Here is a 27788-nt window from a genome sequence, read left to right on the forward strand (position 1 = left end):
GGAAAAGATGACCAGTTGTGGCTGAGAAGAAGGGGAAATGAGGAATGTCTCATGATTGTTCTTTACTTCTGCATGGTTCCAAAGTGCAAGAAGTCTCGAGAGACTTGCTGGCAGGGCCTTAAATGAGTGTTAGCGCACATGCTTTATGTGGAGAAGGTGCTAGGCTCATTTCCTGGCATCTCTAGCAAGGAAAGGCTGTCATCACGGGGGGGGGCCACCCATAATTCACAAAGCTAAGCAGGGTCCAGTATGGTTTCAAACTGGATGGGGGACTGTATTGTAAAGGGGTGAACTAGATGGCCCTCCCAACTCTTCGATTCTATGAACTGCAGTTAATTCCTTTTGGAAATTAAAGGGACAGAACTACCTAAACTGTATAGAAATTTATTCATGTGTGTGACTACAGTGGCAAGAATGTTACTTGCCCAAAAATGGAAAGAAGAAGAAGTCCCAGCAAAAGAAGAATGTTTACAAAAACTTATGGAATATGCATGAATGGCAAAATATGCCAAAAAAGTAAGAAATCAAGATAACAAGCTTTTTTTATAAAAGAATGGAAATGGTTTATTGAATATTTACAAATAAACTGTAAACAGATAAGAACATTGGCAGGATTACTGTAATAACCTGCAGTTTTATAAGAGTACAGTGGTGCCTCTGGTTGCAGATGGGATCCATTCCAGAGGTCCGGTCAGATCCCAACGTTTCTGCAACCTGGGGGCTGCTTCTGCGCATGTGCACATGGCAAAACCCAGTCAAATACTTCTGGGTTTCCACTTTCACATCCTGAAGTTTACGTAACCAGAGGGTTACGTAACCGGAGGTACTACTGTATATGTTTAAAGTAGATGAATAAATGAGCAAATTAAGTTAATTTGTATACAGTGGTACCTCTGGTTGCGAAAGAGATCCATTCCGGAGCCCCGTTTGCAACCTGAATGGAACCCAACTCGCGTCTGCACACGCATGGGTCACAATTCGCCGCTTCTGTGCATGTGCATGACATCATTTTGCACATCTGCGTGTGCACAAGTGGGGAAACTCAGAAGTAACCCTTTCTGGTACTTCCGGGTCGCTGTGGGACGCAACCTGAAAAGACGTAACCCGCAGCGTTCGCAACATGAGGTATGACTCTATGCAGAAAATGTAAAAAACAAATTTAGGGAACCGCAGAAAGAGGGGGAAGGAAGTCAAGTTTTGAAATGTTAATATGATTGTAAAAGTATTGAAATGTATAAAATGGAAAATTATAAATATTAGATAGATGATAGCTAGATAAACTGCAGTTAATACACAGCAGGGTGGAGCTGGCACACTGCACATGCTCAGGAGCACGGCCAAACTCTCTGATAATATATGATATTTATATATATGAGATATATGTCTCATTCCAGTCCAGGGTTTCGGTCCCAGGAGCTCCCCGTGGAGCTCTGGCTGAAAACAGATGCCCCCCTCTCTCCCTCCCGCCTCCGCTCAGCACCCTGGCCAGCTCCTTCCCCCTCCCCCCTCCCCGTTGCCTCCCCTCTTGCTACTTCCGGGTTCTCCCCGCCGGCTCGCGGGAGGGGCGGGTCCGGAGAAGGAGGGAGGGAGGGCCGGGCCCGGCGAGGAGCGCCTATATGAGCGCGTGCGCAGTGGCGCCGCAGCCCAGACGGCGACAAGATGGCGGCGCTGCGGGCCGTTCGGGGGATGGTGAACGGAGCCGTGTCCGAGCTGAGCGGCGGAGGGGCGTCGCGGGAGCAGGCGGCCGCCGTCACCCGCGACTACCTCTCCCAGCCCCGCCTCAGTGAGTAGCGGCGCCGGGAGGCAGGCGGGGCGGGGAAAGGGGACCCCCCCTCCCGCCTCACCTGCCCGCTTCCTCGGACTCCCTGCGGGGGATTATCCGGGGGGTGGGAGGAGAGAAATAATATTATTCTTTAAGAAATTCGGTCCTGCAGCTTTCAGAGAACAGAACAATCGGAATCGCGGTCATTATTGCTGCCTTGTTTTTCTGTGGATTGCTCAACAGTGTCCCGTCCTCCCTCCCTGGCCAAAAAACCCCCAACGCACCCAAATAATACAAATTTTATTCCTCCTCCCAAATCCTAGCAAACAGAAAGAGCCGTCGTGTTGTGTAGAAGGTGGCCTTTGACGGGAGCTGGGTTTATGTAGCCCCTCCTATGGTTGACCCCGGCTAGTGGCTGCAGCAGTGATGGGAAGGGATGACTAACAGCATTATCATTTATATTAATACAGTATGTTCCTTTTTACTGTTTTGCACCCTCAGTGGAGAGGACAAGGCGCTGCCCCAAGGAATAACGTGTCTAAAAATAAATGCAGATAAATAATCCTTCTCTTCTCCCTCCTCGGCTGCCCTTCAGCTTTTTTCCTCTAGTGGTTGCTCCTTATTTTTTCCTCTTTGGGGTCCAAGGTCCAAGGCCTGTGGCCCACCTCTAATGCATTCTTCTTCTCATTCCTCCCTTCTCTTCTTCTTTCCCTTCTTCCCCACCCTATCCGAAGCATTTCCCAATTTGCGAATGTTCCGTTCTCTGTCCACAGTGTGCCACATCTATTCTTCCTAGGTTTGCACTTTTCGTGGGGGGCAAGCAGTGGGCACAGCTGCTTTGCTGTCATCATGTCTCTTAAGAGTGATTTGTGCGACTTGTAAGTTGGGTGCTCTGCAATCCTACAGGCTGTGGTCCACTTACCTAGAAATAAGCCCCAATGAGCACAGTGGGATCTACTTCTAAGTAGACATGCTTAGGATTTAACTGCATGTCAGTGTAACTGCAGCATCTGCCATATTGGTTCTGCATTGGGGCACGGTAGAGTAGTGGCATCAAATAAATGCTTCCTGAGCTGGGAGACAAGAGGGATTGTATTGAAATTCATCTCCCACTGGGTTTTTTTAGGTGTGTGAATATAAGCCTCTGGACAACTGACAGCACAGTCCTAGCCATGTCTACTCAGAAGTAAGTCCCATTGAGTTAAATGAGGCTTAAGTGATAAAACTTCACTTCTGGGTATGTTCACTCAGGATGTTATCGTGGGTTGAGTTCAGTGGAGCTTACCCCCAGTCAATCTGTTCAGAACTGCAACCTGAATTAGGTAACCTTTATTTTTAAAATAAAAATAAAAATGGCAGGTGCTCTCCCTTCCAGCCAGTTAGTGCAGGAAACTCTTTTTATGAAAGGGCAAAATTTCACAATGCAGTCTCATTGCTTGGCTACTTCGTTGGCTGTGCTGATTGGTGCCTCTTGGTATACAAGAGAGACCACATAAAGGACAGATGGTGGACTCTGTTTATACTGTATTCTATTCCCATGAAGTTGCTAGAAGCCCCTCTCTTTTAAGATAACAAAAATCCCCAAGCAAGGCCATTGTGGATTGTCTTTAAATGGGAAATGAAAGTAGGTGGTTGTGAAACATTCTGTAGGTTGACTAATCTGCTCAGCCTAAATCTCAAGGTCATGTGGTACACTGCAGAATCATGTGTAGCAGCAGATGGAGGCAAGATGGCTTTTGCATTATGGGATGTCTAGCTCTAACAATACAGTGGAAAATGCTTTGGGGATAAGTGTTATCTTTTTGCCATGTGTGAATAGCTCACGCAAAGCCTTTGTTATGTTGATTTATTGACACCTGAGTTAGTAGGGATAGAAGTGTTAAGTAGATATGCATCTCAGGAAGGCACTGCTTCCAGAAATAAGGACTAACTTAAGAGCTGCTGGTGTAGAAATTGAAATGTTAAATAGCTATGTTTTGTCACATGACAACTTTAAATTCTTGTGGCACTTTAAATCAAAATACTGCTGTTAATTATGTGAGGTTACCGGTCCTAGTATTGGGTCTGAGTACCCAAGGAGGAAGCAGAGAATATGTACATCTCACTGATAAATGTTTGTTTAAATCAGTAGATTGTAACATATCAAAGGTCATCGGTCGTAGTAAAAAGCTATCTTGGGCCACAGCACATGACTGTCCTATGCAATTGTCTTAATAGTTAAAAGATCCTTGGAAAACTGCAGCAACTATAAGGCTGCTTTCCTATATAATCTTTCTATGTAAATATTATTGATTTAAGACATTTCTAAGCAGTGTTATATGTATGATAATGAGCTGAAAAAACTCCTTTTGATAACCCCAGTAATTAAAGCTTTGATTTAGTCTCTAAATTACTGTCTTGGAAACTGCGCAATTTGAAAATGATTAAAACAAACTTTCTCAAGAGGTACCCTTGGCCAGTAAAGCAAGATGAGCGCCGCAACCCCAGAGTCGTCCGTGACTGGACCTAACTAACGGTCAGGGGTCCCTTTCCCTTTCCCTTTACAAGATTGAGTTAGGATATGAGAAACCCACATTCAAATCTCCTCTAAAGGCCACAGGAAGTGCAGGTCTGCCTGGAGGTGCTCACTTAAGAAGAGCCATGCTGGATCAGACCAAAGGCCTGTCTAGTTCTCACAGTGGCCAACCGGATGACAATGGGAACCTCACAAGCAGGACCTCAGTGCAACCACATTCTCCCTTCTTACGGTTCCCAGTACTTCCTGATAACCTCATGTTTGTGGCCCTAAAAATAAGGATGTGTGTGACTTGCCCCTCATCTTAGCTGTGAAGCTCTCTTGGGGGTTTGTCCAAACCACACTTCTCAGTCGTTGGAGGGAGGGTGAAATACATATGACTCCTTTGTCATAGTTGGATAACTTCCTGGTGAATTTTAAAACAATAGTGACTTCCCTCTGTATAGAGGTGGCAGACCTAGTAAAATGGCTCACTTCAGAAGCTGATGGAATCTGAAGGATGCTTGAGATCACTCAGAAAAGCTGGCACATCTCTCAGTGCCCCAGTTGCTTTATGGGACACATAGATGACTGACATTACACACAATTGCTCCTAAGCACCTTCTTGGTTTAGCCAAGAGTTTGGGGCCATGAAGCCAGTAGGGAGACAGCTTGAATGCAAGTAGGGGCATCTGTAAATGTAGCTAAATACAGGGGATTGTGAAGAAATAACTCATTTCTGCCATTATTGTTCTCTCATTCTGCCAGTGAGGGAAGGGCAGTAGCTCAGTTGTAAAGCATTTGATTTGCATGCAGAAATTCCCAGGTTCAAGTCCTGGCATCTCCAGGTATGGCCAAGAGAGGCCCCAGTTTGAAACATTGGAGAACTGCAGCCTGTCAGTATAGATAATACTGAGCTAGGTGGGTTGAAGATCTGATGCAGCTTAAGGCAGCTTTCTATAACAGCAGAAGACCCATATCTCAGTGCTATAGCATCTGCCTTGTGTGCAACCTGGAACATCTTGATGTAGGGATGGGAGAGAATCCTGTCTGAAATCCTGGAGAGCTGCTACTAGTCAGTGTCAACAATAATGAGCTGTATGGCCTAATGGTCCGACTCAGTATAGCAATTCCCTTTGTTTCTGTGCCATTGGGAAGGCATCTTTCTTGTTGCTTGGAGCCTCCTTCTGACCTACCAAAAGACATAAATACTAATATCTGATAATCAACAACAGCAACAAAATTATCTGATGCCTGCTGTGATAGTTGCTACCTTATTTGAGTTTAAATTACTCATTTTCATCACAATTTGTTATCATATTTCAGTCTGTGGACATATCCAGAGCACCATCTAGTCCTGTTTTATTGGATGGATTTAACTTGTTACGGCATGAGGATATGACAGGGTGCTTGGAGAGCTGTAGCCTAAGTCCTGGGTGTTTGATCCTTGGGTCCTTTTTGGCTCAAAGCATTGAGCAGCAGATTGACCAGCATGGTCCAAGGAGTTAATGAATGTGAGTGTGCCCTTGACTATGGCTTTCTTGGATGTGTGTTTGTGATTGCAGTGCACCTTCAGGCAGAGACTAATTATTTGATTCATTTCAGCTTTGTTTTGGTATAAAAACTCTCTTAGTTGTCCTGATGGACGACTTATGCTGAGGGAAGGACAGAAGCAACATAGGCTGATCTGGTATAGGGCAGCTTTTTATCTGGCCACAGTGTCTACTATTATCTGCTTTGGCTGGCAAGGACATTTGAGGGTCTTGTATAGAAGCCTTTCCCATTCTCTTTCCCCATGACTTTCTTAACTGGGGTTACCAGGTGTTGGACCTTAAATCTTCCTTTGCTCTGCTACTGAGTTCTGGCCCTTCCCCAAAATAAAACAAGGTGGATAATCGTCCCAATGGTAGGCATGCAAAAATCTTGGTTATTCTCTCAAAAAATCAGTAGTCTTTTATATTCAAAGCAGGACATGTAAGTTCATATGCTGATCTGGTTACTGTAAATCAGGGGATGTGTGACGGTTGCGAAACTCATGGAAAGGGGAAATCCAACCTTGCAGCAGCAGAGATTTGCTGCATGGACTCTGCAGACTTGTACAAGGTGCAGGAACAAACAGCCTCTGTTGTGCCAGTGGTACATGTGGTCACTCTGGTAATATCTACAGTAGCAAAAAGGGACCAGCCTTCCCCTGTACACTTTTGAATTGCTTCTGATGGAATAATTTGTCTCCATGAAGATGCTATAAACCAGTCTCTAGTTACTGAAAAACAAAAACGCTTTCATTTCGCCTCCAGCTTTCCATTCTAGCTTCTTGCCATTATTGCTAGTTGTCTTTTTCCTTGTTGGGGGTCTACCTTTTCCTTGCAATACTGTATTGTTATTCTCTAGTGCAGAAATAAGACTGAGGAAGCTATCTAGGGACAAGTAAGTGAAGCTTGCTGGAAGCCCACTTGATTATATTGAGGTTTCATTGTTCTCCGCATCTACATGAGGGCTGGTGTCTCTTCTGTTGGGAGCCCTCCCATTTGTGTCCTCCCAGCAGCTGGTTCAGTGCCACCAGCTTCATCACACAGGCATCCTGAAGGCTTTAAAAAGTATTCTGCCAGAGAGAAAAGGAAATAGACAAGTAGGAGGATGTCAGCTGTGGGGAGTGGGATCTGAAGCAGGCACTGTGAAGGAAGGGGGCTGGGGGATGTAGAAAGTACTTTGCCTCTCTCCTTAGATGATTTCCCAGTGCTAGGAAGACCTAGAAAAGTCACCAGGATGTAGTCTTGCATATGGTGATGAAGGCTTTTCAGCTGATGTGGCAGAAGTCTCTTAATCTGCTAATAATGCTTCTTTCTGCAAATACATGGGTGGGGGGTTTTGGTTGGGAGGGTGAGATTTGGGGGCTCATCGGTCAGGGCTGGGCCTTCTTAGGCAATCTTTCTCTTTTTCTGTCTTAGAATATAGGCTTTGAGCCAGCTGTCCAAGCTGTTTGTGTGATGGTAACTAACTTGCGGATAGTTATAAAACAAGGAAATTGGATTGTTTGGAGAAATGACAGGAAGTAAGCTCTTTGCTCAGGGAAGGGGGTTGAGTGCTGACGAGGCTGTCACGAGTTAAGAGATCCCCAGACTCATGGCTGTGTTAGCTGAGCCGAGAAGCAAGCAGTGTTTTAATCCAACTTGAAGCATTTAACTGGGGGCAGTAGGAGCTCAAAGCTGCAGTTCTTATCTGCTTACCTTTGTATTTTTCTCTACATATAGCTGAGCAAAGATAAAGGTGAACAACACATTTTTAGGTGATAGTTACATTTTAGTCTGAGCTGAAAAGTAACCTGAAAAGCATGCACAAAATAAGGCAAATTAAAACAAATAGATTCCAAAAAATGGTCCCGATGTTCTCTCCTTGAGACACTTCTGAAATACACTCAGTTTGTAAGACTCCCAACAGATTATTTTTCAGTATTGGGACAGGTACTTGGAAAAATTTCTTAGTGTATCTTTGACTAAATGGGGATGATTCTCTTGTTTGATCTTCTGTTGTTATAATGCAAAGGAGCTTATCTCGAGTATCTTCAAAGTAATCTTTTTTTGAGTTACAGGAAAGTTGTTATTGTATATCAATAGACTTTGTTACCACTTACTAACAGTGTAAATATCTCAGTGTTGACATAACAGCTACCATATACTGACATACTTGCAATGAACAAAACCGTACTGCTGTTTCACCACCACCCAGGTTATGCCCTGCTAATTCATAATGTAGCCAACACAAAGAAAAGAACATTCCCTAAGGCATAATTTTAATGGTAACTTTAATCAGAATCGAAGTATTGAAACATTGCTTCTAAAGTTTTAAAACTGAACATATATAAAACATGTTTGAAACCTTGAACAAAAAACATAACATATTTTATGTGTGTGTAAAAATGTTCAACACTTAGTATTTTCATTTCAGTGAAGATTACCATTAAAATAAGCAGTGGAAGGGAGAGGGGTTTGGATTCCTCAACACTTTCTCTTCCTGGATGACGCTTTGTGTATCTGGTGGACTCTTGGCCACAACCAATAAATCCTGGTTTCTAAGGGGCTGCAAGATATTCCCTCGTGTTTGCTATAAGCCAACTAGCACCATAACACACCTGCCCTTCTGGGTACTGTTGGGAAAACTCAAAACTCAAACCTGGTTGAGAGTCTTGCCCCTTGCATATGTACTCAGAAGCAAGTCTCATTGAATTCAAGGAAGCTTATGCCTGAGTGGTTTGTAACCATGCAGCAGAATGTTGTGTATATTTCTGAAAGACTTATTTCCAAGTCCTACTATATTTAATGGATTTAACTCCCAGGTACATGGGATTTCAGTTCTAGATGTATTAGTTGATTATCCTGTTCTAGAAATAATCTGACTTGCTCATCCCTTCCCTGTGTGATTAATGATTACTCCGCTGCCGTGTGAGCCTGATAAAGCCTTCTGTCTCACTAAAACACTTCTATTTGCAGATCATGTGAGACTGAAGCATTTGACACACTTGGGGAGAAGTATGCTGTTTGGAAGGGCAGTGATGAAAAATAAATAAATCTTATTGTTCACTGTCAGGTCCTTTCCGCCACCCATATCTCATATCTGCACAGTCTTAAGCATTAAAAATATACTGTACTTGGGGTGGTTAATACTTTTAGCAAAACCCCTCAGAAAGAAACACATTTATGAAAATTACAACAAAACTAAAAATTACAGCACAGTTGCAACAGACTAAAAACAGCAGTGATGACGTGCAGTTAAAAAGGCAGCATCTAAAATTGCTATCAGAAGAGATGGGTTTTAGCAGCATACCAAGAAGTGAGCAGCAGTGTGTCCAGGTGAACGTCCTTAGCCAAAATATCAGTGTTCCAAAATATTAGTGCTATGATAGAGAAGGTCATGTGTGTGTGTGTGTGTGTGTGAGAGAGAGAGAGAGAGAGAGAGAGAGAGACATTGCACATATTAGTTAACAGAACACACACACACAGTATGCATTTTAGCAACAGAGTACTGTGAGATTTTTGGGGTGAGGCTTCCCCACTTCAGATTAGGCTTCAGAGAGATCCTACATCACTTCTGTTAAGCCCCCAGACATTCCAAAGCACCCTGATTTGGCTTGGTTTTGTACAAAGCCTTTGTACACCCCATAGCACACACAAACTCCGAGTGAATAATAAAATAAAAGATTGAGAAGGCACTCCAATCTTAACTCCTGACAGCTGCAAAAATATATTTCCTTGCAATATGTCTCTTGCTCCCCCCCCCCCTTCTAAATTAGGGAGCTGAGGTGAGGAAAACATTGGGTGATGGAATCAGGACTGGGTTTTTGTGTGGCAGGACTGTAAGTAAAGTTCTGATACTGAAAACAAATAGGCCATGCATGTATGCGGGAGGCACCTTATTCCTTAATACTCTATTTACCACTGTCTCCTCCGCCGCCCCAGTTTTGCACCTAGCTCCAATTGGTGTTCATTCTTCTATTAAAAAACAAAATGGATCTCAAAAACTCCAAGTCTTTTATGCACATATAAACCAGAGGTGGGCAGAAACAGAGTGCAGAACTTAGAATTGGCTTTGGTTGCCATAACATCTGCTTCTGCAACTCCTTGGCACCTGCCCCTCTTATGTTTCTAGCCTTATTATAGAGCTGCTCTGTCCCCAGTTCCAGCTTCTGCTAGCAAAGGGCCACCCATCTCACTGGTAGAGTGTAAGCTTGGCGTGCAAGAGCTCCATGTTTAGTCCCTCACACATCTAGTTAAAGGGTCTAGGCTAGCAGGGGTGGGAAATACCCCTTGGAGAACTTCTCCAACTTGCATCGGTAAGGTGGTGCTGGCGTATGTGGACAAATGGCCTGAAGCAGTTTCATGTACAGTGGTACCTCGGGATGCGAACAGGATCTGTTCCGGAGCCCCGTTTGCATTCCGAAGTGAACGTAACCCGTGTCTGCGTGTGCACGGGTCAAGTTTCAGCGCATGCACGTGATGTCATTTTGACGGTTTGCGCATGCACGCGGGGCAAAACCCAGAAGTAACGCACTCCATTACTTCCGAGTCGCCGCGGAGCGCAACCCAAATTTGGCTAACCCAAAGCATATTCATCCCGAGGTATGACTGTACTCCCATGTACGACTGCATTAGCTAGGCTTTAAACCCTCTTCTCCTAATGGCTTGGAAAGGCAGGGAAGAGAATGAAGCATCCACCTTTTTGGTTGGGGGAAATGGCGCTAGAGTTGACGAAACAACAATAAAAGTGGACAGGAAGCTCTCCTTTGCCAGAAGTATGGGGCCAGGTCAAGGATAGAGTGAGTTTGCTTGGGAATCTTGCTTCTGTTGCTGCCTGCCCCCTCTTTCAATTTCAACTAATATTGGTTGAAATGCAACTTCGTTACACATTTTCCTAATTAAGAGTAGAATGTGTTGAGTTGAGCACAACAAGCAGGTTATTGCCAGTGTTCAGAACCATAATAGTTAACTAACTGGAGTGGCAAGAGTTCTTGAAAACGTGTGTCGGTTGATCCAGCACTCTGCAGAGCTGCTTAACCCTGCAGCAAGACTCTTACACAGCTCCATGCTGTCAGTCAGTTTTCTTTCCAAGCACTTGAGATGGTGCAGATACCTCAAGGCAGTGTAGATAGGATTGTGTTTCCTAGCCATTGGCTGAAGGAAATTTAAGCTTGTAGAGTTCAACTAATGGATGACTCTGAGGGCACTTGGCATTGCTGAATTAACATTCTGTGTGCCAGAGATCCTGCCCCCAAGATTATTATGGATCTCGGCTCTTGTGTCAGTATGAGATGTCTTCTTTGGCATCACAGCACAGTGCAAAACAAACAAGGCCTGCTGTAAGCTTCTCTACATGCATTGTGCTGTTCGCTTAAAAGGTTTTTCCCCCAAAGGAAGATATTTGTGCAGGTTTCAGCAGAATAGCATAACATTCATAGCTTTGTACCTTGAATTGTCCTGATGCCCACTTGCTTAGCTGAAGGTTTGGTGCCTTCCTACACTGTTGGCTACTGCAGTGTGTTTCAGGATCTTACCCACTGCATAGCTCTCCCCAAACTGAACACTAAACAGGGTGTGTAATGAAAAGGATAATTAATAAGGTCTCATTATAACCAGAGCTGGATAAATTGTGTGTGTCTGGAAATGTGATTCAGGCATCTGGGACTTGAAATTATTGTCTAGTCTTGCCAACAACCCCATCTCCTGAATTTAAAAAGAATTAGTTACCAGCTTCAGCAGTTGGCTAGCTAGTAATGGATACAGTACAGTGGTACCTTGGTTTAAGAACAGCTTAGTTTATGAACAACTTGGATTAAGAACGCTGCAAACCTGGAAGTAGGTGTTTCGGTTTGTGAACTTTGCCTTGGAAGCAGAACATGTTCCGCTTCCTGTTGAGTGTGTTCCATTTGTAAATTGAGTCCCCCACTGCTATGGGAAAGCATGCCTTGGTTTAAGAACGCTTTGGTTTAAGAACGGACTTCTGGAACGAATTAAGTTTGTAAACCAAGGTACCACTGTAATGGGTGAATGGTGTAGCAGCACACGGAAGTGGTAAAATGAGGGGGCCCTTTGGCCTTCTTAGCCATGTTGCAACACTTAGTACTCCTGGACAAGTGACATTCCTTTAAACACAACACATTCCCCAGGTGGTTGCACTTTGTCTCCCAAAGGCAGCCTCTCAAGCAATAGCGTAAAGGATCACACTAGCATGTTGAGCAGAGAATGTCTTGATATTCTTGCTGCCTTTATAATTGCAAAACCATGCACAATGACTTCTGTCAGAATGTGTCGAATCAGAAATTTACTAAGTTGTCTTTAAAAATACCTCTCTCTGGTTGTTTTTCAGCATATAAGACAGTATCTGGAGTCAATGGACCACTAGTAATCTTGGATCAAGTGAAGGTAACATTGTCTTTTTGTGAGTGTTTCCGTAAAAAGGCCTTGTTGTGACTGGCATTCTGCAGATTCTCCTGGCAACCTAAAATGGGAATGATCCTTCCTTCAGGGTTTGCATAAGGGCAGTTGAGTCTTCCCGCTGCAGAGAGTATTTTCGTAATAAAGTATCGAGGCAACAAATGGTTTCTCTCAACGATGCTTGTTGAATTTCCCATTTTGGTAATACCATTGCAGTGAGTGGTTGTGGCTTAAGCAAACTCAAAATGTAATGTGGATTTTTAAAAATTACTTTGGAATCAAAATATTGCAACATTCTTGCATCCAAGCAAAACCCTTGAAATTATCAACAATAATTTTGGGTTGTGTCCTGCTTCATTGCATGATAGGAATTAATGGCTAAAATCCATGTTTAAAAGTCTTTGTTAAAGTAAAATTTGCCCCACTTGGCTCTTCCCAGCCAGTTATCCAACTGGTGCAGAGACCCTGTGGGAGCACAGCAGGAGCTATCAGCGCTGCTATGTCAGCTTCTACACCTGTCCTCCTATTCAGTCTACATGTGCTGTGGAAGATCACAGAGAGGGCTTGCCATAGAGGAAGGTTTCCTCTGAAACATGTACACACATGTACACCTTGAGCAGCATTATATGGATCTTCTGTTCTCACTGGAGTTGTGGAGGCATATAAAAACCTATACCATTTTCAGGGTAAAATTAAGTAAGTGTGCCCTGTATGTCATGGAAGAGAAAGAAGGTTAGACAGTACTGCTTGTTAGGCTTTGAATAATGCTGTTACAACTGGGGTGGTGCAAACAAGCCACCTCTATGACTGACAAATCAGTAGCAAAAGGCTGGCTGTGTTCCGGTCTGAATGAATGTGTCCGATTAAGTTGTGAAAAGCAACATTAACATACACCTGTCTATAATTTCTGAATTTGGCCAGGAGGCTGGCATCTGTGCTTTCTCACTGTTCTTGATTTGAGTCTTTAATGTAGATCAGTTCTTTTCCTGATGGAAGCCTCCTGACCTCCTAACTTGTCACTTAGTTCCCTAGGTATGCAGAGATTGTGCACTTGACACTACCGGATGGAACAAAGAGAAGCGGGCAGGTGCTGGAAGTCAGTGGATCCAAAGCAGTAGTTCAGGTAAATGGTGGGGTGACCTGCTTGATGGAATTGATGTTATTTCCTGTGTATCTATTCTTGGAGAGAATGGCTGGTCTTGGAAGGGTTGCCCTGTGTCTGCAAGTTGCACATAATATTTTATTTGGAAGCCAGTGGCCAGAAGGCTTTTTAATTCCCAGGTAAGTTACTGCAAAAAATCCCATTTGTTTTATGTGTTGCTTTAGTATTCATGCTTTTAAAATGCTTTTCAAACTCTAGCGCCAGATAACCATACTTTTGCTTTTGCACTTTCTTTGTATTAAAAATAAATAAATGGCTGTTTGTCACCTCTTTTTAAGACTTTAAGAATTAATAGAAATTGGTTGCTGGAACAAAGAAGCAAGTTATGAGACAACCAATTGTAACATTTGTTTATGATCCAGTGTGTTGTCTGCGCATTGTTTCATCAAAAAGTCTATTTTGCCTACCTACTCATTTACTTGCAGAGCTTGTCCATGCAAATTGAAGCAGTGAGATTAAGCCCAAAATATGAAATACTAAAATATTTGCCTCTCTTTTTTAGGTTTTTGAAGGAACTTCAGGTATTGATGCTAAGAGAACCTCATGTGAATTTACTGGGGATATCCTTCGAACCCCAGTATCTGAAGATATGCTTGGTAAGTACAAGATCCTTTTTCTTGGATTGATCACTAGTCCTTGGCCAGCTTCCAAGTACACTGATAGCTATACTGTTAATATAGTTGGTCTCCTGGTAACAGGGACAAATGTTCTCTTCTTCTTTACTCTGCAGGGCGAGTGTTTAACGGATCAGGAAAGCCCATAGACAGAGGCCCTATGGTCTTGGCTGAAGATTACCTTGATATCATGGGTATGTTTACCATAACATTGCTAACATAAGGTTTGTCCTTTAATTTCTCAGAGAGATGTACTGTCAGCTTAGTGTTTGAAAGGTGCTAGTCAGCATAAATACAAAACAGTTTAGTGATTACCCATTGTACAGACAGGAGTTTAAGTAACTGCTTGCTTCTCAGATGATGATTTTGTTTGCAGAAAACCAGAATGAGTTTCCCAAAGCTCTCCTTGTTTAGGATCAGCATTGGCAGTAGAGGGCTCCAGAAACACACTCATTCATAGCACATAAATAGTATGTTGCCCTCAGGTCATGCTGAACCCTTAATATTGCACACCATGTTAGATTAAATGTCAGAAATAGCAAAGTTGTTTAAAGAAAACCTTATTGTAAATAGAACATTGAGAAAGTTTCCTTCCAGTGTGCAAGTCTCAGAACTTAGGAGTGGAACACTGGATTTAATATTCGTTACTGAAACTTGAATCTAACTTCTTGGAAAATGCAGGTTGAAAATGATGTTTTCCCCCCTGTCAAAATGAAATAGGTCAACCAATTAATCCTCAGTGTCGAATCTACCCAGAAGAGATGATTCAGACTGGCATTTCTGCTATAGATGGCATGAACAGCATTGCCAGAGGACAGAAAATTCCTATTTTCTCTGCTGCTGGGTTGCCCCACAATGAGGTAGGTGTTTTAGCAGGACTTAATGCTCAGGTTTTTTTGTTGTTGTTACTGAATTTATATACTGTACCGCCCTATACCCGCAGGTCTCATATACCCGCAGGTCTCATATACCCGCAGGGCGGTTCATAGAATAAAATCAGAAAATAAAACCACAAAATACAGAATCAAAATGAAAACAACAACCCAATGACACCCCCCCAAAAAAAAAACCACCACGCATTCTAAAATGGCATAGTGGTCTACTGCAGCTTTTGGTTTTTTTATACGGCTTAGAGTTTTTTATATTATAGGTGGCACAGAAATGGACAGGAAGAGGGTGATCAGGAAGAGTGGGGATATTGAAACCAGTCCCTTGTCATGGCTAGATCACTTCCTGCTGAGATTAAGCTTTCAGCACTTTTTCTCCTCTGCAGAGGCGGGGGACCTATTAAGATAGTCTGCCCTCAGAGGCTGATGGATCCAAAGGGTTTCCAGATAGCTGATATGATTGGCGCTCCTGTCAAAGCCCTGGCTGGCCTCTGGAACACCCAAATTCAAACAGTGCAAAGAGTGCTAATGGTCTGCAGAGGGTGGGGGATTCCGGATATACCCTGTGCTGCAGAATAATCTTAAATTAATATATGTGCTCTGTGTAATATTTGAATTGGACTAATATTTTGGAGGAAACAAATACCTTCTGGTGCCACTTAATGATGCACTCAGATGCTATACCACAATCCTTGCTCCTTCTCCCTGGTTTTCATGCTCCTGATAGTTTTTATTGCCCTGGGGATGAAACATTGGCAGATGTGGCCTACTGTGCATGCATGAATGGGCCATGCCTCTTAGATTCTAAGTCTGAGGCTCTTGAGGTCTTATTGGCTAAATAAGGGGATATAAATGCTTCTGAAATATGAATGACCTTGCTCACTGGGGGAGATCCCTGTCTGAAACTCTAGAAAGCTGCTACTAGTAAGTGCAGACTGTACTAAGTTAGATGGACCAAATGGACTCTATTCAATGCAGCTTACTTATATACCTTGGGCATACCTGAAACAGAAAAATATATTTACATTATTTACAGGCTGCCCTATAATGCTTGGCAGCTTACAGAATGAAAAAAAATGAACCGAATAAGATTTTTTTAAAAAATGGGTTGGATTTAGTAATGTTTTGATAGTTTTTTTTATCTCCCCCCCCCCCCAATGATATTTGCATCTCTTATGAACACATTTTCCTGCTTGGCAGGCATCTTAACAAACCACCCTACGTATTTGAGTACATCCTGTACACTAACCATTGTGTTTAGCATTCTTTTGGTGGTATCCAATCAAGCACTAAGCAACCTGTTCTGTTAGCACAAAGATTAGTGCATGTGCAGTGGTCGCTCTCTGTGCACCCCTAAATCTATTTAGGGGGTTCCAACCCCTCCAGAAAAGATGGGCGTGCAAGGCGCATGTGCGGTAAGTGGAGGAAGTTCCCTTGGGCACATGTAAATCCTTGTGCTAATGCAACAAGTGCTTTGGATACTGCCCTGTGTTTTGTTCTTATAGTTCATATATGATAAAGCAGACTCTCAAGTCCCCTTCTCTTGTCCCTTGGAAATCTTCCTAGAAATTAAAGCCTTGTACATTGAAAACATGGGTAACTCTGAAACATCCTTTTTCAGATAGCAGCTCAGATCTGTCGCCAGGCAGGCTTGGTGAAGAAATCCAAAGATGTGATGGACTACAGTGAAGATAATTTTGCCATTGTATTTGCTGCTATGGGAGTAAGTAGCTAAATGCATACAAACTGAGTGTTCCAGTTCATTATCTGTCACCATCTTTGCCACCCAAGTTGGAGGTACTTTTATGTAAACAATTCTGCATGAGCTGTTAATGTGCTATGGAATTGGCATCTATGAAACAGAGTACACAGTATCTATTCATCTCAAAAACCTCTAATTTTGGTCCCCAGACTAGCTGCAACAGGATTCCTTGTTCACATGTATAGAAGAGCTTAGCCAGGGTACACTTTAAGAGTTGAGACCTTGGTTCCGATGGGAAAGCTGACATCCCATTGAGAAATGATCTCTTAAAGGGATTGCCATAGTATTTCCTCTGCAAAGTAGTGTTTTCACTTCTATGCTTTGGTCATGGACCAAAGAATTGTTCTTAGGGATTTCCGGCAGATGCTTTATATTATAACAACCTGAGGACATGTGCTTCCCCTTTGAAACTTCCAGTTTTAAATGTGAGCTGCAGCTCCTTCAGTTCTCGCTTTCCTTGGCTCTTCTGCCTGCTCCCTCTTTCACCACTATTGAGCAGGGAAGGTGAGCAAAAAAGCAAGGGAAGGAAAAACGGGTAGGGTGGAGAAGTACAAAGTGTAGCATTGGCTCCCTTAGTTGGACTCCAGCACCTTTCAGCCCCAGTTAGCATGGCCAGTGGTCAGAGGATGGTGAAAGTTATGAGTCCAGCAACATTGAGAGGACTATCTCTGCTTTTAAAGAACATTGTATGTCTCCAGATGGCCACCTAGCAACTTGAAAGCAGAAATAATCTCATCTGTTGGTGCTAAATCGGCTGTGTTAACTTTGTCTTATCCATCAAAGCGTGAAGTAGGAGCCACCCTCCACTGCTTGACAACACATTGGCTTTATATCGCTTTGACAGATTGAAGAGGCAAATATGAGAATATACAGCATGTGCATCCTTAGTTAAGGATAAGCAACAGTCAGAACTGGAGAAACCCATCCATTTTTATGCTGTCAACATTTTAGAAACTTTCATAAATTGGGTCTAAATAATACTTGGCTTTGCAACTGACCTAATGTTGATGCTTTGCTGTAGGTGAACATGGAAACAGCTCGATTCTTCAAATCTGACTTTGAAGAAAATGGCTCCATGGACAATGTGTGTCTGTTCCTGAACTTGGCCAATGATCCAACGTAAGTCAAAAAAAATGTGACTTTATATACAGCTGGAGGAAATGTAGGGAACCGAGAATTGGAGAAACTTGTCTGCTTCTTCCAAAGACTATATTGAAAGGCTATTGTGCAAAGTTGGATAGAAGTTTGGCAAAATGGTAAACATCTAAGAAAACAAATTTCTCTGCCACAATGAGCTTCGCTTCTCAAAAAACATCCAAGTCTCTCATATACATCTAGGACAGAATGGAAGATGGCTGTAACATGGCACTCAAAACGCTTAATCCATTTATATTTTTCTTTTTAAAACTTTAATTTATGCAATTTTAACAGCTTTTGTACAGTATCCACCACTTATCTCTTTTCCTAAGACTTCCCAATCCATCTCTCTGTGGCATTCTAGAGGAATCTTGATCTGCTGCATATCCTGATAATTTCTCCCATTATCATTTCAAGTCTTCCTCTTTTAATTTTTTCTGCTGCTCATACGTTAACTCCTACTTGTAGGAGTAGTTGTAGGTTAAACTACTTGTAGGTTAAATTGTATATTATACCTTCTAAGATAATCTCCAAAACACCTCCACTCTTCAACTCATCCTTATTCCTTTAGTTTCACGGTCATGGTTACTAATTCTATGTATTCTATCAGTTTGTTCTGCCAAATTTCCTTTGTGGGTATCTTTTCTTTCCATTTTTTTATTTTATTTGGGTTTTTATTCTTTCCATTTTTTATTTTATTTTATTCTAGCTGCAGCGGTTGCATACAGAAAAATATTGAGTGCCTTTTTTGGAATGTCATCACCTGTTCCATTTATATTTTCAATTGAAATAGAGACCTGTAATAGGAAGCTGCCCCCAGTGCTGTCAGTTGGCAACCAAAGCTGCTACTCCTGCATATTAAAAAAAATGTGGAAAGCAGGTTGCATTCTTCTTTGCCACCTTTTCCTGCCCACCTGGTGTGTCTATCCTAAGAATGGGGGAAGATTCGGGTTTGCTTCACATTTCGGAGCGAATCTAGCTATTTCACCCCCACAGTCCCATGTGTGGATCAGAACATAGATTTGTGGATTAAGCCACATAATCAATGAATCTTTATAGGGGTGTGTACTGTACTTACAGAGTGGTCTGAGGGCTGTTTTTTATTTCACTAACATGCTACTTGGGACAGCTAACATTTCCTTCATGGCCACACAGTAAAAAAAACACACAAAAAAACACCCCCAACTATTTTGAAATACTCCCACAAAGCAGCTGTACATCATAATGAGTCATCCCTCAAGAAGAAGATGGCTGCCTCCATAAGTGCCTCTGGAAAAGATGCAAAGTTGCTTCCTGGAAGCATTTCGAAACTGCTTTTTTTGAACCTCATGGCCAGCAGGAGGCATCAGCTGCTTTAGGAAACTTAAAAAAGTTAAAGTAAGAAAGAGGCAGCCCTTGGACCACCTCGTAAGTACTTTATTTAAACAGATGGATTTTAAGACAAGAAAAAACTCACAAATAGGATAATGAGATGGAGCAGGCTTTGTGCAGGTATGAAACGAGTATAGGGGGGAAATAGGCCAGGGTTGGATGGATCAACCTATCTCAATTCAGCATAACATTTGAGTTGAGTGTACACATTAAAATGCAACACATGTAGGCTAAGATTGCCTTGTTGATTTCTGGATTGTTTTCATTCTGACCTACTAATTTTATGTGTGTATGCCTTATACACACAAGGACGCCTGGTGGTGTCTGACATTAGGAAGTAAGAGGGATGGAACGGGACTTTATTTGCTTCCTGTCAAATGGAAAGCCATCACTCAAAGACTATTGCCCAATCAGGCCTTCAGTCACAGCCAGCTGCTTCCGGCCACCCAGCTATGAAAGCACATCTGATCAGATTTGGAAAGCTCTGATTCATTGCTTGTAGCTTGTACTTTCAGTATCACTCTCTTGATATTTGGGGGAAAGGAACCTCAGGCCCAGGAGCCAAATGCATTCCTCCAAGCCTGTCTGTCTGTCTGTCTGGCACGTCAGTCTCTCTCCAACCATGAACCCCCTTAAATGTTTTTGCTAGACTGGAATATGCCCTTTAACGTGGACAATTGCTTCTTGCTTCATAGAGGATGGCGAGGGGTATAATAATGTGTGTGGTAACTAGCTCTACTGTACAAAGGCAAAAATTATATTTGTTGCCCCATCCACTTATACCTCTGGTCCCACCCAACTCTGACCCCTGGAAGGTTGCTCCAAAGGGAATGCAGCCCTTGGGCTGAGAAAGGGTCCCCAACCCTGTACCACGGATGGTAGAAAATGTTGCTAACTCTTTAACCACTAAACAACTCCTTATGCATATTGACTGTTGCACTAGACCTTTCTCCTTCTGAACTGCTCTTTCTCAGAAGTAGGCATTAGGCTTTCTCGAGTATCACTTCCCATTCTGCATCCACATTAATTGGACTCCCATTGCTCTTTTTCAGCATTGAGCGCATAATCACGCCTCGTCTTGCTCTAACCACAGCGGAGTTCTTGGCTTATCAGTGTGAAAAGCATGTATTGGTTATTCTGACGGATATGAGCTCCTATGCAGAGGCGCTGAGAGAGGTACTTTATTTACTGTATTCAGCAGACCAGTCCTTGCCTTGCATGCAAGTACTTTGTCAAAAGGCTGAAATTCATTAATTAGGGAAGCTTGAATCGCACCTTGGATGCCATGGAAGCTCATGAATAGCTCCAGAATAAGTTAACCAAACCTGGAGAAGGAGGATACTGAGTTACTGGGCTTTTGATCACTTGTGAGGTGCTTGCAGAACCTGCTGTTTATGATTCTTATTGAATAATGATTACTTTTGAATGTTCCAATATGCATGTGTTTTGGGTCCTCTACTAGGACATTAATGCAGAGATGCTTTGAAAATTCAAAATAGCCTTTGATAACCTTTTCAAATATTACCCCAAACTCATCTTCATTGTTCCCGACAGTCTATAATATTGAGGGGGATTAGGCAGGAGTTGACACTGGCTCATGTACTTGCACACCTGGGTTTCTGAGTTTAAAATGGAATAAATTATCTTTCATCAAGGGGCACTTCCTCATGTTTTCTGTGCATTACTTCTTATGAGACATTTTTCACTCTGCGGTGCCTCAATTGAACACACCCTTTAGACTCATCACTGCAGACTGCGCTTGTTGCTGCTGCAAGCTATTATACAGTGCTTTGCATTGTACCCAATGTACATTATGCTTCACCCCATAACCCAAGGGTACAGAACCTGTGACCATTTGTTGTTGGACTACAACTCTTTTCAGCCCCAGCCAGCATGGTCCATGGTCAGGGATGATATGGAGGGCAATAGCCTGGTCATAAAAAAGTGGATCTCTGCCTCTAGGCCCTAATAGACTCAAGTTTGACAGAGAGGATGGAGAGATAAGGGTTAAGCTGTCAGTGGTCCTCAGATCAGCAGAGCAGAAGCCCATTTCAAAAAGGACTTAAGGAGTTTTGATGCTGCCAGATCGTGAGCTTCCTTTCCCCCCCTCCCATTTGATTTTGCAGCTTTTCCTGGTAAGCCCACACTTTGCTAACATTTTGCTTTTGTTCTAATTCCCCAAAGGTCTCGGCAGCCAGGGAAGAAGTACCAGGCCGGCGTGGCTTTCCTGGTTACATGTACACTGATCTGGCCACAATCTATGAACGAGCTGGGCGAGTGGAAGGCAGGAATGGGTCCATTACTCAAATTCCTATTCTCACCATGCCCAATGATGGTGAGTCCTTGTCTTAAATTGCTCCTACCATATTGTTTCCATCTAGTCCACAGATACCAGGTGAAGCTCTGCTTTTCCTCAGCACCCGTTCTATCGCCACTCACTTGGCAAATGCATAAGGCTTCTGTCATTGCTAGATGGCTGGAGGAAAACCTGAAGAGTCTTCTGACCTGCAAGAATTGTGGGAGAAGGAAAGAAACTTCTCCCAATTTTCCTCCAAATCACAAAGTTCTTAGACTTCCCCTCCAGCAAATGTGGAGCGAGAAGCAAGCCCTCTGCAAAAATATTTGGAGAGAGACAGAAACATCAGGCATTTCTTGGCATCTTCTTGATTGATGGATTTTTTAAAAACAGCAATGAGAAGGTTGTGAAAGTTCAATGTATTACCCCCATTGCATGCCTGGTTTGCACTCTACACCATGCCAAACTTTGGCTTAGTGAGGCCATGCAGATATGTGGACTCCTGCACAGGAGCTTGCAGCCACGTTGCTCCTCCATGGTCCTTTTTGCTGCCATGGTGAGCTAAGCTAAGGTCTGACTTTGCATGTTTTCCTAACCTTGGCTTCGCTCAGTGCCAAAGCAAAAATTGTCATGGAAGAGCAAAGCAACTACAAGCATCACTACACGATCCTGCAAATCTCTGCAGTCCCATTAAGCCAAGGTTTGGCTTAGCATTTTGTGTAAACCAAGCCAGTGACACATATTGAGACCAGGTTTGCATATCCCCATAAGGCAGGCATAGCCAAACTTGGCCCTCCAGCTGTTTTGGGACTACAGTTCCCATCATCCCTGACCCTGTAAGCTAGGGATGATGGGAGTTGTAGTCCCAAAACAGCTGGAGGGCCAAGTTTGGCCATGCCTGCCATAGGGCAAGAAGAGAGAGTTTTTCTTCCTCCAGTAGCCAATGGTTTCTTTTCCCTCAGCTTTCATTTTCCAGATTAGAGTCTGAGTATTTTCCTCCTCTGCTTCCTCCTGTTTGTACTTCTACAGACAAAATCCATACTTGCTACATTTCCCCCAAATACCACAAAAATCCCTATTCTCAAAGACCTTAGATGATTCTGTTACCCACGCTGCTGAGATAAAATCAGTCTTCCTGCTGGGTCAAGTCTTGATCATTACAGCATCATGATACATTGCCTGCAGCAGCTAAAAGAAATCTGAAAGCACAAGTTGCTTAGAAAAGCTGGTGTGAATTTTAATCTGTTTTAGTATTTTAACTTCTTGTATGTTTTAGTGTATGGTATTTTTTCCTCATGTTATAGTCTAAAACACTTTGAGGATTTATTTTTTTACAGCCTAGTGGTATGTAAATTATATGAAATAAGCAAATAAATAAATGTAACTTGTTTTTCAGACATTACCCACCCCATCCCTGACTTGACGGGATACATTACTGAAGGCCAGATCTATGTAGACAGGCAGCTGCACAACAGACAGGTCAGTATGCTATCTTGAGATTATCTTCAGGGTGTCTTCGTGATGAAGTGTCATGCCCTTCTACTCCTCTGTACTTCTTGAGACAGGCAGTTTTAACAGCAATTGTCATACAATGCTGACTGCCTCTTATTATCAGGGTGCCCCTGAGACTTGATTACAAGAGCTAAAATTGTGGTTGTCTTAAAGGCACAGGCATTATGGTAAAGTGTTTCAGCTAGGTTGTTTAGTAATTAATATTGTATTGTTAGCACCGCCAGAAATGTCTATTTGGTGCCTAACTTCATTGAAATATTTCCGTTGTTTATTTTATTTTAAGTATTTATAAACAGCTTAATAAAAATTGTCTAGGCAATGAACCTGGTAAATAAGGTAAAACAGTCATAAAACAATTTGCCAGCTGATATTTAAAGCCTACATTTGTTCTGAAGGAAGTGTTACTTCAAAGCTGTATTCCTTGATGAAGCTGGGGAGGAAGGATTTCTTTTTAATAATACAGTGGAACATTGGTTTTCGAGCATCTTGGAAGCCGAACATTTCGGAAGCCGAACGGCTTTCGAGGCGTGTTTTTCAATTTTCCCCATTGAAATTGCCAATTGAAATTCCCCATTGAAATTGCCAATTTTCCCCATTGAAATTTCGCCTCAGTTGTCGGACGTTTTGGAAGTTGGATGGTCTCCCAGAACGGATTACGTTTGACAACCGAGGTTCCACTGTATTACAAGCCAGGGAAGTGCAAGCAGGGAAATGTCTGCTTTCTGTTCCTATGCTATTATTTTTGAATCAAACCATTTAACGTCATGTCACAACAACCTGTCCCAAGCTGCTGCAGCTCTTAATTTTCACGTCTCTCCTTCCAGATTTACCCACCTATCAACGTACTTCCCTCTTTGTCTCGATTGATGAAATCTGCTATTGGAGAGGGGATGACCAGGAAGGATCACGCTGAGGTTTCAAACCAACTGGTAGGTGTGACTCTTACCCTTTTAAGTAACCCGTTCCAGTACTTCTGGGTTTCAGCGCATTCGTAACCCAAAAAAACGCAACCTGAAGCGTCTGTAACCCAAGGTATGACTGTACATGTCTTGGAAGGTGGGGGGTGACATAGTGGACAAGCTATTACGAAACTTCAAGTTGTTTCTTTTAGGATTTCTAATTTTAAAGAGGTGGGGGCACGAACGTGGCCCTTCAGATGTTGCTGGGCTCCATCTGCCAGCCCAGCCAGCATGACCAATGACCAGGCATGATAGGAGCTGCAGTCCAAGATCAGCTGCTGGACCACAAGTTAAATCTGTTAGTGCTTGGGCAATCATATCCTGGCTACCTGTCCCTGACCACACTCTCCTTTCCCCCTAGTATGCGTGCTATGCCATTGGGAAGGATGTCCAAGCCATGAAGGCTGTTGTAGGGGAGGAAGCGCTTACTTCCGATGATCTTCTCTATCTTGAATTCCTGCAGAAATTTGAGAGGAACTTCATTGCTCAGGGTAGGTATACCATTCATCAGTTGCTCAGTGTTGCATAACTGTTTCTTCACCTCTCAGAAGCATGTTCCAATCCCTTCTTAGAGGGCAACTAGATTTTCCTTGTGCCATCAGTGGGGGAGAAAAGGAAAGAAAGAACCTGCGAGGTTTCCAGAGTCGAAAGCCCCAGAGTTTAGGTGCAACCTGTTGGTTTTCTGGCATTCTTATTAAGCTCTTTGAGCGGAGAACCCTCAGCCTTTCTCCCTTCCTCTGATGCTTCCATCTGAGCTGTTTATAGGATAGCTATAGGAATGCGGAAGCAGGCCTTCTCCAGGTTTCCTTGCTCCATTATAGCTACATCCCTCTTTTGTTTAGTTCCAGTGTGCGCTGGAGAACCCAGCCACACCTTTGCCCTGTGCATCGCCCTCAGAGGGAAAAGCTACCTTACTGTCATAAAAACTGGACTTAACCTCCCGGGGGGGGGGGTCCTTTGCCTACATGAGAATTTAAGAAGAGTCCTGTTGGATCAGGCCAAAGGCCCATCTAGTCCAACATCCTGTTCTCATTGTGGCCAAACAGATGTCTATAGGAAACCTCCAAGCAGGATTCGAGCAGAACAGCATTCTCCCCACTTGCAATCCCCAGCATATTAAAAGGCATACTGTTTCTTGAGAGTGGAAGTAGATTAATAATAGTAGTAGTATAGTAGTAGTAGTAGTAATAAATAATAATAATAATAATTTTATTTGTATCCCGCCTATTTGACCGGGTTGCCCCAGCCACTCTGGGAGGCTTCCAACATACATAAAAACACAATACAACATTACACATTAAAAAGCTTCATGGCATTATCTGCCATGAATCCTCTTTTAAAGCTATCCCAGTTGGTGGTCATCATTACCTCTCGCGAGTGTGAACTCCGAAGTTTAACTACGTGCCACCTGAAAAAGTACTTCATTTTGCCCGTCCTGAATCTTCCCACATTCATTGCCATTGGAGCATTCCAAGTTCTAGTACTATGAGGGAGAGGGTCCGTACCAGTGTGTAACCATGCCAGTGTTTATTCTTTCAGGGGCCTACGAAAACCGCACTGTTTACGAGACGTTGGACATCGGCTGGCAGCTGCTACGTATCTTCCCCAAGGAGATGCTGAAGAGAATCCCTCAGAGCACCTTGGCAGAGTTTTATCCCCGAGATTCCACAGCAAAGCACTAGCTGCACCTTCACCTTCCATGAAACGCTGGGTTTTCTTCCCTTGTGTTGGTGTTTACTTGTCATCCCTGTAATTAAACCAAGAATAAGTGACATATTTGTGCCAGTGTTCCTGATGTGTTAAGCTGATAACAGAGTTTAAAATGCACCCCTTCTCTCAAGCACTAGGATCTTGAATTGTTTACATTTATAGAGGGGGAAATGTTCTTTCGCGACTCTTATTTGGTTTACTGGAATAATTTTTTTTAATTTAGGCAGCCTTGGAGGAAGAAAATCCTTAAGGCTGGAGTTTTCTACCCATTGCACTGTGAGAAAAGTAATAAAGTCACATGGGAGGTGTAGTTGAATAAAAGTTAAGGAAGTCCTCTTCTCCTTAGCCCAGACTGCCTTTGCCCAGTCAAAAGTTCCACCACCCTTTGTCCTGTTGTGTAGCAGAGGCACAGGGGGCATGAGAGAGGCACACACACCAGAGCAGAGTGGTGGCAGGTCAAACCCACAAATCACCTCTAGCTTCAATTATGGCTGAGAAAATTACGCAGCAATGACATTGCAATGTTTGCACACCCTGGTGCTTGCCCAGTAACAGGTACAAGGTTCCTACCTCTTCCAAGAACTTGGCACGAGGTCCACTTGCTTGTTCCGCCAGTCTAACCTGCCTGTTTCACTGTCTCCACCGCCACTTTGTGTAGAGGTGGACATAATACGAAACTGAATAGGGATCCTGCCTCTACCTACCCAACCCTGAACTGCAGAATCATTGCGACTGGAGAACCCAGCTGGTAAAGTGGCTGAGCCCATAGCAAATGGAAATTTATCCTGAGCAGTGTCAGCCTTCATAATGCCATTGAGAAGATATCCCAGCACTTTCAGACTGCGCATCACAGAATATAACCTCATCCCTTGAAAGCGATGGACCCTCCGATTTAACTTGTCTCATCAAACATTACCCAATAAGGTAGGGAAGGGTAATGGCAAATCAAATGTGCGAAGGGAGGGTATTTTAAATTCTGTTATTAAGCAGTCCTTTGGATGACACTGGGTTCTGAACCGACCTTGGGTTTGTTTTTAAACCGCCTTCCGATCGTGAAGTTGGCTAGCCATCGTACACTGGGGGAAAAACAGCTTGATGCTCAATGTGTATGTCAGTGGCGGTCAAATGCTTAAATGGAATGGATTTCGATGCCCGGAGGCAAACAGGATCTTTGTGTCTTCTCCTTGATTTTGCTTTCCAGGCTATTCTACACCCCAGCTTCAGCGACCCAGATCGCAAACTGTTGGCAACGTCCTAGATCACGGCTGGGAGTTGGTCAAGGGTTTCTTGTGGCTCAGGCTGCGTAGACTGTGGTGGTTCCAGCGTCTTCCCCACCCACCATGCAGCCCTCCCAACGCGCTTTCCTATGCAGATCTTTCTTGTACTGTTTTTTGGTCTGTGTGCTCTGTAACCTGGGTGCAGTAGCCTTTTCTTTACTCTAGCGCATTCCATCAAAGTTGTGTCAATTCTATTTTTCTCTGGACAGAGGAGGGGAAATCGTGGGGATGGGGAGATAGCATGAAATATTTTAATGTAGAAAACTGTGATATCTGAATAAGTTAAACATGAACAATAAATGTAAACAAAATGAGACTCTGTTCTCTGCTTAAGAAGTGGTTGATTCTTGATTTCTCTGGGGGTTCATCACAAGCTCCTCTTAGCAGATTCCTCAAGGGAGCGTTCTATGCCCAGAAGCTTGGAATGCACAATTCTGGAAAAGGATCTCCTGGGTAGCGCCCCAGGGATGATCTTTGGCTCAGTAGGTGTATCTTGCCAGCCAACTTCAAAGTTGGATGACTGCCATTGATAATTCACCCTCCCTGACTTTGGAGGTTATTTCGATCTGCTGCCACCTTGGATGACTTGTTTCAGCTGCCAAGTTACTTTGATAATGCACTTAAATACCGTAGAGAGAAAGAGGCACAACTCACATAGCCTACTTGGAGTCTGAAATGTGCCTTCAGCAGATGTGTAGGCTATGGCACTCTGATCAGTAAAGCTGTAGGACATTTGTACATTAATCAGTAATAATTTAGTTTTATAGAAATATTTATATCCTGTTCATCTGACTGGGTTGCCCCAGCCGCTCTGGGTGGCTTCCAACAAAACATAAAAACACCTTAGGCTTAAAACATCAAAAATTGAAAACTTTTCTATACAGGACTGTCTTTAGATGTCTTCTAATAGTTGTATATCT

The 27788-nt window shown here is 43.1% G+C and overlaps 1 protein-coding gene across 1 annotated transcript; it reads left to right on the top strand.

Annotated features, from left to right (window-relative positions):
- Positions 1 to 1629: 1629 nt before the first annotated feature.
- On the top strand, positions 1630 to 27184 carry ATP6V1B2 (ATPase H+ transporting V1 subunit B2). The gene is made up of 14 exons (XM_053366608.1): positions 1630 to 1783; positions 12114 to 12169; positions 13206 to 13304; positions 13846 to 13939; positions 14074 to 14151; positions 14678 to 14817; positions 16466 to 16567; positions 17628 to 17725; positions 20167 to 20290; positions 21299 to 21449; positions 22807 to 22889; positions 23747 to 23851; positions 24243 to 24372; positions 25421 to 27184. Exons 1-14 carry the CDS (start codon positions 1660 to 1662, stop codon positions 25561 to 25563), a joined length of 1527 nt encoding a protein of 508 aa, XP_053222583.1. The 5' UTR covers positions 1630 to 1659; the 3' UTR covers positions 25564 to 27184.
- The last annotated feature ends 604 nt before the right edge of the window (positions 27185 to 27788 follow it).

The sequence above is a fragment of the Podarcis raffonei genome, chromosome 15 (assembly GCF_027172205.1).
Source record: "Podarcis raffonei isolate rPodRaf1 chromosome 15, rPodRaf1.pri, whole genome shotgun sequence".
NCBI classification, from domain to species: domain Eukaryota; kingdom Metazoa; phylum Chordata; class Lepidosauria; order Squamata; family Lacertidae; genus Podarcis; species Podarcis raffonei.

What these genes read in the sequence shown, in the direction of transcription:
- ATP6V1B2 (XM_053366608.1), top strand. Translation starts at nt 1,660, where the DNA reads ATGGCGGCGCTGCGGGCCGTTCGGGGGATGGTGAACGGAGCCGTGTCC. An exon ending in GATCCAAAGCAGTAGTTCAG is followed by an intron (nt 13,305 to 13,845) that starts GTAAATGGTGGG and finishes TCTCTTTTTTAG; the next exon opens with GTTTTTGAAGGAACTTCAGG. An exon ending in CTGAGGTTTCAAACCAACTG is followed by an intron (nt 23,852 to 24,242) that starts GTAGGTGTGACT and finishes CTTTCCCCCTAG; the next exon opens with TATGCGTGCTATGCCATTGG.